Genomic DNA, 16,204 nt, shown 5'->3' on the forward strand with positions numbered 1-16,204 from the left:
TGTACTGTCAATCAATCAATTAATTAGTTCATTCTTTAATTAATTAATTAAATATATCGAATCTATATGTATGTGTGTTTATTCACTTGTATAACAGAGTACACCGTGCAAACATCCGGTGATAGTACTTCAGGACGTGGCATTTAGTGATTTACACGCATTAGTTGAGTTCATTTATCACGGGGAAGTTAATGTACATCAGCGATCTCTCAGTAGTTTCCTCAAGACTGCTGAGGTTTTGAGGGTGTCGGGTCTTACACAACAAGCCGATTCAACTGAACGAGATGAGGTAACTAATGTACACACTCACACTATCATATATGTTGCTGCTTACTTAAACTTGATTCATTTAATTGCGAGTTTAACTTGTTCTTTTTATTGTACTTCCCTTAAATTCCGAATAATAGATGTTTTTTTTCCATTAATTTTTTTTTTACTTTAAAATTGATAAATTTTAATAATATGTGTCTAATAATTATCAATATTAAGTGATTAGCTTAAATTATATTTGGTAAAAGTATGTTATCTTGATCCTGCCCCCTTTAATCGCTAAAATTCTCGAGATTGTCATAGGTCAAGCAGAAAGTGATAAAAATAATTAAATTTGGTTTATTTTTCAATATAATGCAATTTTTTTATACAAAAATAAAATAACAAATAAAAATTTATTAGTAGAGTAAAAAAAAAATTCATTTGGGATATTATTTTGACTGTTTGTTCTGTTAAATCCAGTTATCACAAGTGCGTGCATTAGCAGCACGCACAAATCATGTACCACCCCATGATAAGTTGTCGGACGAGGGTTTCCCACGTGGTGGTTCTCCACCAACTCCACACACCCCGACACCAACAACAGTACAGCAGTTGTTGCGACGCGCACAAATACGTAGGAACGAGAGGCGTACACCTGATGAGCATGATGACTCTATAAAGCGTTCCCGAGTACCTTCACCACCGCTCAACAACAACGACGCGACGCCCACGGATTTTTCAATGGTAAAGAACCATTTGTCAGCGAAAGTCGAGGGCAATGGTTTGCATGACGAAAACAGCCGCATAGAGGACAACATTAAGTGCGAGCCCCTGGAATTGACCGGAGGAAACGGCGGTACCGGTGGCCACAACGAGGACTCTTCAGACTCCGGAGCCGCGGCCTCTGACCGGCCACCAGCTTCTGCGAGTAGTAATGAACATGACCACGAACCGGAACATCCTTCAACGCCAAACTATTTACCCGATAGCAAATTGTTCACATCTACGCCTGGAAGTTTTAATTTCAGTATGGCTGCTCTTACTACCGATCACAATCCGCTATCAGGTGAGTTTATTTTACTTTTTAGTATCTTTTATTTTGGCCTTTACGCACAGACCAATTTATGATTTTATTTTTTTTTTGTTTGTTATTTTTTGAGTTACTAATATGATGGAAAAAATTTTTTTATTATTTTTAATGCGAGAAAAAATTTTTTACTTTAGAGTTATTATTTTTTATTTTTAGTACAATTGCACGGAAAAAAGTAAACTGTAATAAATAACAGTCGATTTATAACAAGTAATGATCAACTGCTAAAAATGATCATTTTATATAAACAGTAAAATCGTGATTTTACTATTTACTTTATAATATTTACCATTTAAACGTTACAATTGACTCTTTACATGGAAGAAAATACTATTTCAAACAGTAATATTCGCTATGTAAATGTCTAAAATGTTTAAGTATAATAATTAAGAATTCAGACTTTGATATTTATCATTTCGTACCTAAAAAATGATCTTATGATATGTAAAAAGTATAAAATAAAGTTAGTTAATTTCTAATACAAGCAACGTCAATATTTATAAAGTAAAATGGTAAATTTTAAACGCAACGCTAAAAATCAAACTGTAATTATTGACTTGCTTGGATTGGTAAAATGTATATTTTAAAAGTATAATTTTTACTGTTTCAAATGTTAAATTCTCCCAGAGTGAGACCCCCTTCTCTTTCATCTGAGTTCCCCTTCTCCTCATAATATGGACTATATATTGAAATGGCAATTTTTACTGTTTGAAACTGTAATTTTTTAAGATGAAAGCGTCGTTATTTACTATAGTGACAGCTACTAATCACTTATTTTGGATATTAAATTATAAATTGTGGCTTTTATACTTTCTACATTAAGTTCTGTAATATTTATATTTTTGCCACCCCGATGTCCGCTTTACTGTTTGAAACTATAAAAATTAACCGGAATCCGAGTGAATATTACAGTTTAATTTTTTCCTTGATAGTCTTGAGAGTTAAAATAAATAAATTAGATTCTAAACAACTCGAGTAGTATCACATTGCAACTGACGAGGACGTAGAAAAAAAAAAGCATTGACAAAATAACTAAACAGTGTCGCTTTGATAAATAACGTCGTAAACCAGTATAGTAATACAATAAAGCCATTCTTTATTCTAACGAGTATTTTTTTAAGTAAGCGGATATTCTTAATATAATATAATAGTCGGACTCGCGTTCCTCCAAAAGTTCCACTAGCCATTGATAAAAACTCGTAAATAATTAAAAAATAAATAAATAACGACTGAAAGAAGAAAAAAAAAAATTATCATCTATTATATTAGTGTCTCCAGATAAAAATTGAATCATTTGACACGACTGACGTATGTGTTAGTATAATTATTATTTAAAATAAAATAAAGTTTAATTGTGATTGCGAAATTGCGTACAGGCCCCTGTTTAAAAATCTAAGCAAGAGTCAAGGTCTCTACGTTTAACGACAGTTAAATTTTCAGGGTTAAGCCATGGATTACAGACGCCGGATTTAGCTGGGACTTCACAAGGTAAGAACCACCTATTTAATTATCTTATTTCATTGCCCTATAAAATCACAAGAATATTATTTAGCAAGGGTGTAGCGAAAAAATATATACTATTTTAGTATTACTTTTCCTCCTCGTTATTACGTGTGTCACATCGAGGTTACGACGGTTAACAAAAACGTTTATTGTTACATAAATGATATAAATGAATTAAAAGTATACAAAAATATCAGTATCAATATCAGTATAAATATAAATATCAGATATATACGTACAAGTATATCAAGCAATAAAAAAAGTTAGTTGCATTCTTTTGATTTTTTCCAAGGGCACTCCTCGCTACACTATTTTTAATAAATTAAAGTATAAATAAATAAAAATTATTTTACTCTCTTAATTGATATCCACTGTACTGCACGACAGGTTAGATTAAAGTAATAATTATTCAGTATAATTAAATAGTAAATTCACCTGTCGTTATTAATTATTGTTTAATGGTTCGGTCTGATGGTCACTACGACTTGTGCAGTTATATCAAACTAAAAAATAAATTATTTTTTTATATATATATATATATTATATGAAAACAAATTTTTTTTATAAAAACGACTACAAAATTTTTTTTTAAATTATTAATTTAATTATTATATTTTTAATAATTGGTTGCGGTGAATAAAGCACTACTGTCTGCTTGTAAAATTAAATTTTCTCTTAATTGGCATGCGTTTCCAAATCAATCATCGATATCATCATTTTTCTATTCTTGTATATGAATATTATTTCATTAACAAGTATCATGACATCGCATTTCATTAAAATTCATTATTATAGTACAAAAATTTATTACAAAATTAATCATTTTATTATTACTTATTATTATCATTGTGATTATATGATTATAAATTAACTTGGTGGTGACGTGACGACATATCACTATTAATAAATATATAAAATAACAATAATTACTTATAAATATTTCGGCTTATCAAAATCACAGTGAAATTAAATTTTTTATCTCACGAGTGTTAATTAAAAATGAGTGAAATTTAAAATCGTGATCAAGGTCGTTAAACAAAAAAAAAATTGAATAAATATTTATCTAGACCCAGAAAAAAAAATTAATCTAAACGTACTTGATAAAAAATTTTTAAATTTAATAAAATTAAGTAATATAACGAAACAAGACAATTCATAAATAATAACCAAATCCACAAAATATGTAAGCTATTGGAAAAATCTTATCGGGTGTTGCGAATACAAACCCCAAATCGACATTGAACCACCAAGTTCGCGTTATCATACCAATTGGCGTTAATTGACCAAGAAATGAACAAATGAATGAAGAGTTTGGCATCACTGTACAATATATTGACCGTTATGAACGTCACCTCTATGACACATGACCGTTAAAGAGAAAGAAAGAAAGAAAGAAAGAAAGAAAGAAGGAAAAAAAAGAAAGAAAGAAAGAACAAATTGAAAACATGAATCCAGTAAAAGTATTTTTATAAATAAAAATTCATATAATACTAAAAAAAAACGTGTAGCTAAACGGTAGGCTGACATTCCATACTCATTGACATCAAACATATCCAACATTATTATTATTAATATTATAATAATTAAAATCGTCGCTTTTAAAAAAAACAAAACAGTTATTATTTTATTTGCTATTAATTATTAATTATATAAAATATACTATTAGTAATTAATAGCACAATAGTTATGACAGTGACTTTTAATCAATCGTATCGTGTATTCGTACTGTACATTCACACTATGTCAGTTTTGTATAAATGTTTGTAGTCATTACTGTTTAATTTACCGAAGGTGATAGATTTAAATGCTTTCGCGCAATTGGTAAGTCAGGGCCGTTTAATCGCATTTAACTAGTCAATTCACACATATATATATATATATATATATATATATATATATATATATATATATATATATATATATATATATATATATATATGTATATATATTTTATACATATTATTATTATTATTATAATTAAAATTTATTTATTGAAACGTTAGGAATTTAATGGCTACGCTTTTTATTATTTAGTTATTTATAAATGTTAAATTAAATATATAAAAATAAGTCTTAAGTCTTTATTATTTATTATGATTACGATAAAACCGCCGGGAATATTTTTTTATTATAAGCGTAAAAAGGATGTGATAGGTCTTAGTTATCAACAATGTTGTTATTTTTTTATTTTTCACCTACTCAAGTGATTTATTATTATAACTTGATCTGTTAAAAAATGCTAATGGGTATTACCCTAAATCTTTATTTTATGGCGTGTACTGTGTCTACGCAAAACACTAATTTTTTTTTAAATAATTATTATTAACAAAAATATTATTATTATTATTGTTATTATTATTGTTTCTTAACTTGGATAATATTTATTATCACAACTAAGATAACGAAGATCGTAAAAAGGATAAGATTAAATGCGTGAAATAACTCCTTTATAAAAAGTTTCCTTTTTAAATTTTTACTAATTTTATTGCTATTGTGGCTATCTTTTTATTATTATTATTATTGTTGTTATGATTATCATTACTATAAATAGAAGGCTGAGTCTGGATGATGAAACTGAATTCGAGCGTTTGATTAATTATTTAGAGAATTTAGTGGTTAATTTATGGCCGTTTATTGTGGGATATGAGTGTCTCGCGTAACTTGAGTGATAATTTAGGCGAGATAACGACAAGTCTGTTGGTGAAATGGTATAATCACGAGATGACACCGTGCATACTCTCTTTATTCTGTTTACATAATAACGCCATTTCTTAATGCGATTTTACGACCAAGGTTTTTAGATCACTTTTTGCTGATATACATTTACTAAATGATAAAGAAAAAAATTTATTCTTTTAATCTATTTAAGAACAAATAATAATAATAATTATTTATTATTATTATTATTTTTATTAAAATAATAATTTAAAGTAAAAAAAAATTTTTTTACCGAGTAAAGAATAAATTTTTCTATGAAGTTAAGAAAGTTGAGATAATTTTATTAATAAAACGAAGTAATAAAAAAAGTAGCGTCATATTTCGAGACACTGTGTAAATTCAGGTGCGGTCTGGCCCGTCGATTAATATTTGAACGCCTGGCTTATGCTAGGTTAGTACTGCTAAAGTTATCAAGGGGCGTTGATAAGACAGCAGATGTTATCCGCGAAATTCAAGGTCTGTCTATATCTGCATTGAACGTTGCCAACTAAACATTGGCCCGTAAATAAAAATACCATGGCCTTGGTACGTCATTCTTTTTTAACATTCGTCCATTATACGATTCGGTGATTTCATTAAACAAAAAAAAAAATAATAAAATAATATTAAATATTTAAATAAATATAGGCGATATAAAAACAATATATAAACATATAATAACTGTAGACTTTAGCTTGGTGATTAATAGAATTGACAAAGAAATTTTATCAGTCAGATATTTGGCAAATTTCAAACGCGATATCAAAGGTTGTCGTTCTCTATTCGTTATCTTGATTATTTTTCGCCAACACTCGTCTATTATATCGAAATACAGCGCACGCAATATATATATTTAGGATTTTTATCTATTATTCCGAATAATTAAACATATATTATTTTACTTAAAAGTAATTTTTTCAGTCTTTAGATTCATTGCAATTTTTTTTATTTTCCACTTACAGCTCACACACTTAGGACGTCTTGCTCTTAAAGAAATTTATCTATTCGCTCTCTGGCATTTCAAATCCTCCGAAACCTCTGCAACCTCTGCAAAAATAGAGCACGGCTCAGCGCGATACACTCTTTGACGTTATCTGACAGAAATAAATGCTTCTGAGGCGTGAAATATATACGTACATATAAATATATATATCCGTACATTAATTTTTTATTTTCTCCTATTCATTATATACAGCAGCGTTTCTCTTCAATAAGCCCAACCACTTTATATATTATATTCATTTAATATATATTCATTTTTTATCATCCTTAACGCGTAATGTGGTTACGCAAAAAATTTATAAACCAATATAACCGATAAAGATTATACTTTAACAGAGGGAGACACGAATTAGAGCGAATAGACAACTCTTATATTAAATTATTAAATTAATAATAATAATAATAATTAATAATGTAAAATAATATCGCCGATATAAAAAAAAAAATAGACTAAAGTCTCTCGTTACAAAGTGTCAGGCCGGATGCGCTTTTCTTTGTTCGATAGGTTTAGCATTTTTGCCTCTTCTCCTTATTCTTCATCTTAAAAACGTTTTATACTTTTTTTAAATATACATATACATCTATATAATATATTAACAGGCTGTGTGCATATGGCAATGGCGTTGACTTAAGACAGCCTTGGAATATGTACTGAAAAATTAGTGTTAGCCGTATGACGCATTGATGAACCCATTTTTTACATTTACATTGTCGATGTTCACTAGCTATAAAATATTAAAAAACACACATACAAAATTACCATATTAATAAATTTAGTATCACGATTAATAATATCAATAAAAAGCATCGTGTCGGCATTTGTTTGGCCTAAAAAAATTTTTGCTCTGATTGCATTGAGGTCAAGAATGACTTAAATTTTTATTTAAATAAACAACGTCTAGTATCTGTATCAAATATTTACCTACTTTTTTTTTTTTTTTTTTTTTTTTATTTATTAATTAATCGCATTATACTTAATTAATTATTGCTTACTTTGTCAAAAATTCGTTATCTCAGTTATGAGAGACTAATCGCAATTATTTGTACTCTGACTAAATAAAAAAAAATTTATTAAGTATAAATTATTAAACGATCCGTACTCTTGGACACTTTTTTTTTTATTTTAGTAAAGTTTGTTTTCAAACATTATGTTACTAGTCACTTTAATAGATTATTTTTCGTCAACGATTGGGGCGTGTTCACTGCCAATTTATACTTTTTTTATTTTTCTATTTTTTTGCGTATTAATGCTCACACTCATACTCACATTTGTGTGCTTTAAAAAAATCGTGGTCAAGTAAAAATAGCACGTGGTTTTTTTTAAAACGAACTACTTAATATATGTTTACGTATATATATTTTAAAAGAACTGCATTGCTATCTCCTGATGCAATATTTTTAACAAATATTTATTTCGCGACTGTCGCAACTAAAAATGTACAAAAAAAGACAATGTTTATTTTTTTTTTTAATTATTTATTCAACACCAGTTTAATAGCGAATAAAACCACAAATTTTATCTGCTCATGGTCTGAATTTGTATTTGTTAAAAGAAAATAAATGAAACAAAGTATATTTGTTTGTTTGATTTAAATAATATTATTAAAATCAATTATTAGTAAGTTTGATTGACGTAAAATTCAATAGAGAGTCATTTTATATTTAGCTTACATTTAATTATTTAACTTTTGCGTCACAGCAATGTCTTAAATAGTTAAAGCCTCTTTAATGTGACATATTTGGGTATTGTTACGATCACTAAATGTCTCAAGTGAAATATCCGTGTTTACACTTAAAATTACGTCACCTGTATATTCGCAAATGTGTTCAATACTGTGAAAGATATTCCAAGGTTGTCTTTATAACATAAATTGTAATTGTATCGATTACGAAATTTTTCTTTTTATTTTTTTCTTCATTTTACACAAAGTAAAATTACGTTCTAAAAATTTATTATTCATCGATACATTTATTGAAAGTCTATTGAAGACGGTGAAAACCTCGATAATTTTATCAATTAATTAGTCTGCTGCCGGTCATTTGTAAAACGTAGACAGGAGGTCATTAAAAAATTTTAGTTCCTGAAATAAATTAAAAATAACTTGGCAACTGATTAATTAATCGCTGTTCAAACTTCGGGTGCTCGGAAATATTTAGTTTAATTATTCATCGAATCGGAAAATTATTTCAAAGGCATGTAAATTTTTAAACTGTTAAACTACGAGTACAGATAGAGGAAATTTAAAAATAAAATAAAAACAATGTGTATATATGTTTATAAAAAGATAGACTGGAATGATTATTTAAGAGAATCTGACCTCGGAGAACCGAAAATTTAGTTTGCCATTCCATAATCAATTTATTTAGGTCGCGATTTTTTTTTGTTGGGATGTCGTAAGTGAATTATTTTTTTTTTCTGTTATTTTTAATTATTTTTATCAAGCTGCGTGTTGAACGGAAATACCATCACTGCAAACACGACCGAGATTCCATAATGTTGTTAGAGAGTTAAATGCCGACATCTAGCGGAGTAAATCGTGATTTAAAGTGTATGAATGTGTATTCACTTGAATAGAAATGTTCCGCAGACTTTTTAGCAACACAGGGCCAAGTCGCGACACACTTGTGCAACATGTTTGATTATTGCTAACGCATACATTTACCATATAAAGACATTCATATTTATATTTATATTCATATTAAATAGAAATTATTCCCAAGTGCACGATCTTAATTTAATATTTATTTTTTATTACACATTACACATAATTTCGCCGAAATTATTAATTCTACGAGGTCATAAAATAATTTATCGCGTTAATTCTTTTTGCCTTGAATATTCAGATAAACGTCAACGTTTTAGGCTCCTTGAATGTTTTATTTATTTATTTATTTATTAATATTTTTTTTATTAGCGTAATTAAAATGGCGAACGAAAATTATCAAGGTCGAATGAAAGTGTTGATATCAAATTCGCGAATCCAACCGAATTTTTATCTCTAGTATGTAGCCATTTATCAGTAACGCCCAAGTCTAGCTTTATGTTTTTATTTTCAATCATTTTTTATCGATAATGAACTTTAGGTGACCTTAAAACAATATATAATAACAATATTAATTATTATTAAAAAAAGAAAAAATAAATTAAAAAAAAACGATCTGGGAGATTATTTTTAAGTAAGTGTACGTGCAAACAAGAGCAATACATAATTTATAGAAAAAGTCATCCAACAAAGAAAGCTACTGATTTATACATTTTTTCTTATCTAACTCAAGTGTTTTATTGCCTTAATATTTTATCAAAGTTATATTTTTTCCTCCTTAATCATTATAAATAATTTTTTTTAAAATAAAACATATTGCCGATTATGATTTCAGTCTACTACTGATCTCAATCGATGATTAACTATGCTTCTTTGTCAATATTAAACGACTTTAATTTAAAAAACTCTATTATTATCATCATTACCAATCTCTTGAAATTAAAAATAAAAAAAAATTCTCTTACAGTGACATATCCTTTGACCAAAAGTCAATTTTATTTTATTATTTATTTTAACTATCGCTGAATTGGGTCAATTTAATACAATCACTTTTCGTCATCTTTGAAATGTTAATAATAAATGATAAATAATAAATAATGAGTTTAAATTTATTACCTAGAATATTTCGACAGTAAATGTCGCCAATTAAGTATCTCTCAATAGCTTGAAAAAGAAATTTCTAAAGATTATAATCTAAACAAAAATAAATCAATCAATAATAATAACTACTGAGTAACTTTTATTCTGGATTGTGACGAATAATAATCAGTGATGATTATTTTAATTGGCATTATCAAATGACGGAAAATAAAAAATGAGCACCCTTCCGACTAGAGATAGAGTTAGCGACACGTGCTTATCGTTAAACCGAGACATTGTAACGCCAGCAGGTGCTTACACTTCATTTTTCATCTCTACAATTTTCTCCATCATCCAGACTCTTCCTCTCTGCGTCTCTTACACACTTACGCTCTCATATCGCGTTTATATTCCACGGTATTACTCTTTTTATCTGAAATATATCTCACGTGTATATAAACCATGTATAGCAGGGGGTTGGTAGGTAGAAGGTAGAAGGTCTACTGTGCTGTAGACAGTAAGAGTAAGAGAAAGAGTAGTAGGGTTCATAATATAACTGAGCTAGGTAGTTGTAGTAATAGTAATAGTAGTGGTATAAGTTTATGATAGCGACCCCTTATACATTTTTGCTCGTTGAACGAGTTGGCCTATTGATCGTCTCGCGAAGCTGGCTCCGCGCTCAGAGAGTCAACATCAGTCATAATACGTAGCTACGCCAGGGTTATTAAGAATAATACGCATCGTAGTGGTAGTTGTATTTATTTATATATATACATATATTTCCCCTCAGACTCCTCAATACCTCAGTCTCAGTCTCAGTCTCAGTCTTTTTACCCTCATTCTCAGTGCCTTCTCTTCTCTTTTTATCCCCACACTCTTGATTCCTCCTGAACCGTAGTCTCCTCACCTGCTACACTCTTTACTTTACCAACAGGATCTCTCCCTTTACTACTCCCTATTCTCCTATAGACTAGTGTAGTTGGCTCTCGCGAGAGCGAAGGTTTTAGCGGGGTAGACCGTTGCTAAGGTAACCAGCTGGGTTAAATCCCGCAAAGAACTACCACCGGCTCGAAGGGTTTCCGTTGTATTGACATCCCATCTGTACAGGCGTTACACAGACTTTTATGAGCAGTGAATTTATCTCCTGTCATTCTTATATGTAGATACATAAATAATAAAAACAATAGTCTTTTACTTTAGTTCTCTTGTCTCAAGCAAACTTTTAAATAATTAAAGTATATTTTTATTATTATTCTGCGCTTAAAATTCATATGATTTTTTAAAACAATCGTTTGTACTGAATTGCTATTTCAAATAATTATTTTAATAACTACAATATTAACTGATGGATAATTTTTTTTTTTAAATAAGTTAAAAGTTACAGACAATAACGTATTGTTTTATTGTTTCAATACACGATACATTTATTTAGTTGAGTCGGATAAATTTTAATTAAAATTAATTGCATACAGTTTAATTGCTAATAAAGAAGCTAATAATAACAATAATTATGGTAACGATATAGTTAGTAAATTAATAAATTTATTTGTCTTGTTTTCAATAGCATGAATTTTAAAAAGCGTGAATACTGTTGTACTATTTGTTAATGGTAATTAAATTAAATTTAATTGTTACAATTATATTTTCAATTGATATCTGTAAATTGCAACCGGTACAATAATTAACGAGTGATCTATATTTAAGTGTATCGTTCATTATAAATCTGTTATTAGTAGAGTTGAGTATTACATATTGAAATTTTTCTTTCTCATTTACAAAAATAGAAAAAATAAAATTATGAACCATCATTAATGTTTTTTTAAATTTGAATGAAAATAAAACTTATCTCAATAAAATCATTATCACGCCATATATAAATATACACATCAGTCATTTTAATCCATGATCCTATACCAAATCATTTTTATAAGACAAACAAACAATAAAATAAACATTAAAAATATGCGATTTAAAAAAATACGGATGGACTGAGCCCCCCCTCCTCTTTGGTTGCAGACCGGGAGGTTACCGGGGAGGACGGGGGCTGGCAGTCCGCCACGGCAACGTGCGAAAGCCAAGGGGATGATGATGATCGTGATAATAATGATGATGATGATGAAATGAAGCCCGCGAGCCGAGCGCCGGTGAGTACTTATCGAGGCGTGCAGACGGCCACCGAATTGCCAATTATCGAACTACTTGACGACATTGACGCACAAATGGCATTTAAAACGGAGTCTGTGTCACCTAAGATTCGCCATGAGACTCAGACGCTCGTCAACTCGCCCTCGTACTTATTGGACAAAATAGATAACAACCTGGCGCACAAGGACTCTTCTTGTTCATCGCCGCTATCCGCAGTCATAAATCCGTGCCATTTTCACCAGGATTACGCCTTTAATATTGACAGTATTCCTTGTGAGACATTGATGGAAGAAGGATCTGTCAGTTCGCCAAAGCTAAAAGATTTTAGTGCGATGATGACTGGTAGTCGCAAGAGTGACAATGAAATGAAAATTTCACATCGCGCTGGTACCAGCAGTGGAATCGCTCCGAGTGGAAGCGGAAGTACCAGTGCAGGTGCTTACTGTACATTTTGCCGTAAAATGTTCTCGAGAACTTGGTCATTGCAAAGACATCTTGCAGACACCCATTTTTATGTACCACAGTCACTTACTTGTGACCAATGTGGCAGAAATTACAAGTCGAGAAACAGTCTCATTAGTCATAAAAGCCAGTATCATGCACGTAAAGAACGTGAAACTACTTATTAATAATAATAATAATAATAATTTTTAAAAATTTAAGAAAAAACTGAGGACTGTTGATTTAATTTAAACGAGTGATGAAATACCAAAAAAAAAAAAAAATATTAATTCAAGTATTTAAGACTAACAAGTATTATCACGTGATAAAATTATATATATATATATATATATATATATATATATATATATATATATATATATATATATATATATAAATACTAGCACCTGTATTATTTGAAGACAGGCTTGTTTTTTTATTATTTTTAATGAATAATTATAAATGACAGAAAACAATGATAATTAATTATAACACTATGTTTATGTTGTTCTTTTGCTGCTGCTGCGTTATGTCGAATATATTATACCGTTTAATATATGTCTATGTAGTTAAATCTGAAATAATAATTTTTACATTACATGGAAAACAATAATATGTATCAACTGCATACTCAGCTGTTGATGTGAATAATAAAGTGATAATTAAAATAAACTATGGGCTTGTTTCGTTAAAAATATATTACATCAAGTAAATAGAACGTGCTTTATAAAAATATGGCGATTATTTGGAGATTAGTTTGTTTGTTTGTTTGTTTTTTTTTTTTTTTGCTATGAATATTGATAACTCGCGGGTGAGTGATAGGTGGGTTTTTATTTATATGAGTATATATCGATAATAATAAAGTACGACAGTATCACAAGACTGCTATATAATCCACATCATACCTCAAACTACTCGCTTCATTGCATCAATTCATCAAAACAAATTGCACTTGTATATACATATATATATGTTATTATTATTATGGTTATTTATTGTTAATATTATTATTATTATTATGAGTATTATTATATAATAATCTGTATCTGCGTTAAGTCTATGGAACTATTTTTGCTGTAAATAATATGCATCAGTAATTAGTAATTTAATTATAATGCAAGTAATGATATAGTTATTTATTGTTGTTATTATTATTATTACTATTACTATTATTATAATAAATATGGAAATGAATTCATCGGGTGTTGTTTTAAACACTAACGCCATCGCCCTCAATTGATCGCTGGACTTCTTGGATTATTATTGCTTTTACTTCTACTATGCGCTAAAATATCACCCAATCAACGACTCTATTTTTTTATTGCCTATGTTCTTAATAACTATTTTATTTTTAACACTTATTAATAACGGTTTTTGTCTTTCATTTTTTCTCATCTATTTTCACCATTAAAAAAAAAATTTTTTTTCTATTTTTTATCATTAAATTTTCCATTTTTAAATAATTAATTGATAATATAAATGAAAAGATAGTTCTCAAAAACCGTTATAACTGTTAAATAAAAGAATCATTTGCTTTGTAAATTATAATTGATAATTTTTTGTATTTATTGAATTGAATTTTACCATAAAATTAGAGTTTAATTATTCTAAAAAAAAAAATTAATTCCAGTTGTATGAGAACATAGTGTGAATAATGAACAAAAAATAGAGTCTATTCAATATAAAATTAACGAAAAAAAAATTTTGTAACTTAATCATAGATTGCATCAACTTAAAAGAATAATAAGTAATAAATAAGAATACAAAGCAGTGTAAAAATTCTGGCACGGCTTGTCGTGGTGATGGTGTGGCCTATTATTAATCGAAAGGCACGAGTCAATAAACTGGTAAAATAAAATTAAAGAAAAAAAAATAAAACGCGAGGCGCAGACGATTTAGAAACTAAATAAATAGAGCCTCGGATGATGATGTTTTTATGTGACGCATTTGAGACGAGGAGGATAAGTGTGCGCCTCTAATAAAATCTAATATAAATCAAATAAAGCTAAAAGTAAAAATCGAAAATTGGCGCTAAAAAATTGTGCCATGAATAAGCTAAAAAATAGAATAGAGTCAACCAAAATCAAATCAAACTGAAACCAAAAAAAGTAACCCTGTGTCTGGTTCTGCCGCCAGGTCTGTTGGCTGGCAGCAGCGCGACCGATGAGTTTCGATGTGAGCCTTGCAACAAAAACCTGACCTCCCTAACGCGGTTGAAGCGGCACATACAGAACGTGCACACCCGGCCGAGCAAGGAGCCTATCTGTAACATCTGCAAGCGGGTTTACTCGAGTCTCAACAGTCTGAGGAATCACAAGAGCATCTATCACAGGCAGCACGGGAAGATCGAGCAGCAGCGAAAAGACGAAGAGCATCAGCACCAACAGCAACAGCTGCAGTTGCAGCAGCAGCGTGAGAGAGAAATCCAAGAGAAATCTTATTCTCATCAGCAGCCTCAGCATCAGCATTCGCGAATGGGCTGATTATTATTATTAGACCGCCTAAAACTTTAAATTCACGCGGGATTAACACGCTCTAATATAATTTCATTTTTATTTCGTCCTTATTTGGTTCGATGTTTTGAAAATGAGATAATCAACGATTTATTCAGAAAAAATATGCAAAAAAGCAAAAAAAAAAACCATTTTTGTGCCTTGGATTGAGAGTCTTTACCTTTATTTTATTTTTATTATTATTATTCAATATCGAGAGTTGTGTTCCGCAGTTGTGTTGAATATGAAGTTAATCGGGAGATTGCAATCGTTTTTTATTTTTTATTTTTAATTTGCATCGTTAAAGAAAACAAACCGCAACGTACACTGAGAAAAGAGTTTATTTAATGTTAATAAATCTTACTTTATATTTTAGTTTTTAGAAAAATATTTTTAAGTAAATAAATTATTTTTTTTTTTTTTTTTTTTTTTTTTTTTTTTTTTTTCAAACATTTTTAGTTTATAAATAATAAGGTAAATGTTCTCAGTAGTTGGCTATGTCCCAGTATTTGGGCAAAATAAAACATTCAATTTATTTATAATTTTAATTTAAATAAAAATTTATTTTCTTCTTATAATTTAATGATATTATACTTTTTTAAGTTAAAAAATTATCACATTTACTTTAGAGATAGCGAGTATTGAGATATTATTTTAGTAAAACATGATTAATTATTTAAAAATGAATATTAATTGACAGTTAACAATAACTGATCGCTTATCTCAGTGTATAAATTAATAATTAATATTATTATTATAATTATTATTATTGATCCAAAAAGTTACCAAAATAGATTCACACAGAAATAACTAAACAGAATGACAAAGTAATAGATATATATTAAAAGTATGAATGGAAATAATTCAAATATAAATGATAGAGATTTTTAATTATTTAATAAAACAACTGTCATGTCGGGTGATCACTTACTTCTTATTCGCAAGCTTACAATAGACAG

General features: G+C 28.8%; 1 protein-coding gene across 6 annotated transcripts in view; it reads left to right on the forward strand.

Annotated features, from left to right (window-relative positions):
- Positions 1-16,204, forward strand: part of LOC123264978 (broad-complex core protein isoforms 1/2/3/4/5) — a 45,044-nt gene that overhangs the window by 15,918 nt on the left and 12,922 nt on the right. For 2 of the 6 annotated variants that reach the window (XM_044728538.1, XM_044728546.1), the window contains 4 exons: positions 98-289; positions 733-1,318; positions 2,771-2,830; positions 12,184-12,967. In XM_044728538.1, the coding sequence (XP_044584473.1) occupies positions 98-289; positions 733-1,318; positions 2,771-2,830; positions 12,184-12,941 (1,596 nt within the window). In that variant the 3' untranslated portion in view covers positions 12,942-12,967. Of the gene's footprint in view, positions 1-97; positions 290-732; positions 1,319-2,770; positions 2,831-12,183; positions 12,970-14,889; positions 15,580-16,204 lie in introns of those variants that run through there. The other 4 variants (XM_044728554.1, XM_044728571.1, XM_044728560.1 and 1 more) reach the window with 4 other exon arrangements.

The sequence above is a fragment of the Cotesia glomerata genome, linkage group LG1 (assembly GCF_020080835.1).
Source record: "Cotesia glomerata isolate CgM1 linkage group LG1, MPM_Cglom_v2.3, whole genome shotgun sequence".
In the NCBI taxonomy this organism is placed as follows: Eukaryota; Metazoa; Arthropoda; class Insecta; order Hymenoptera; family Braconidae; genus Cotesia; species Cotesia glomerata.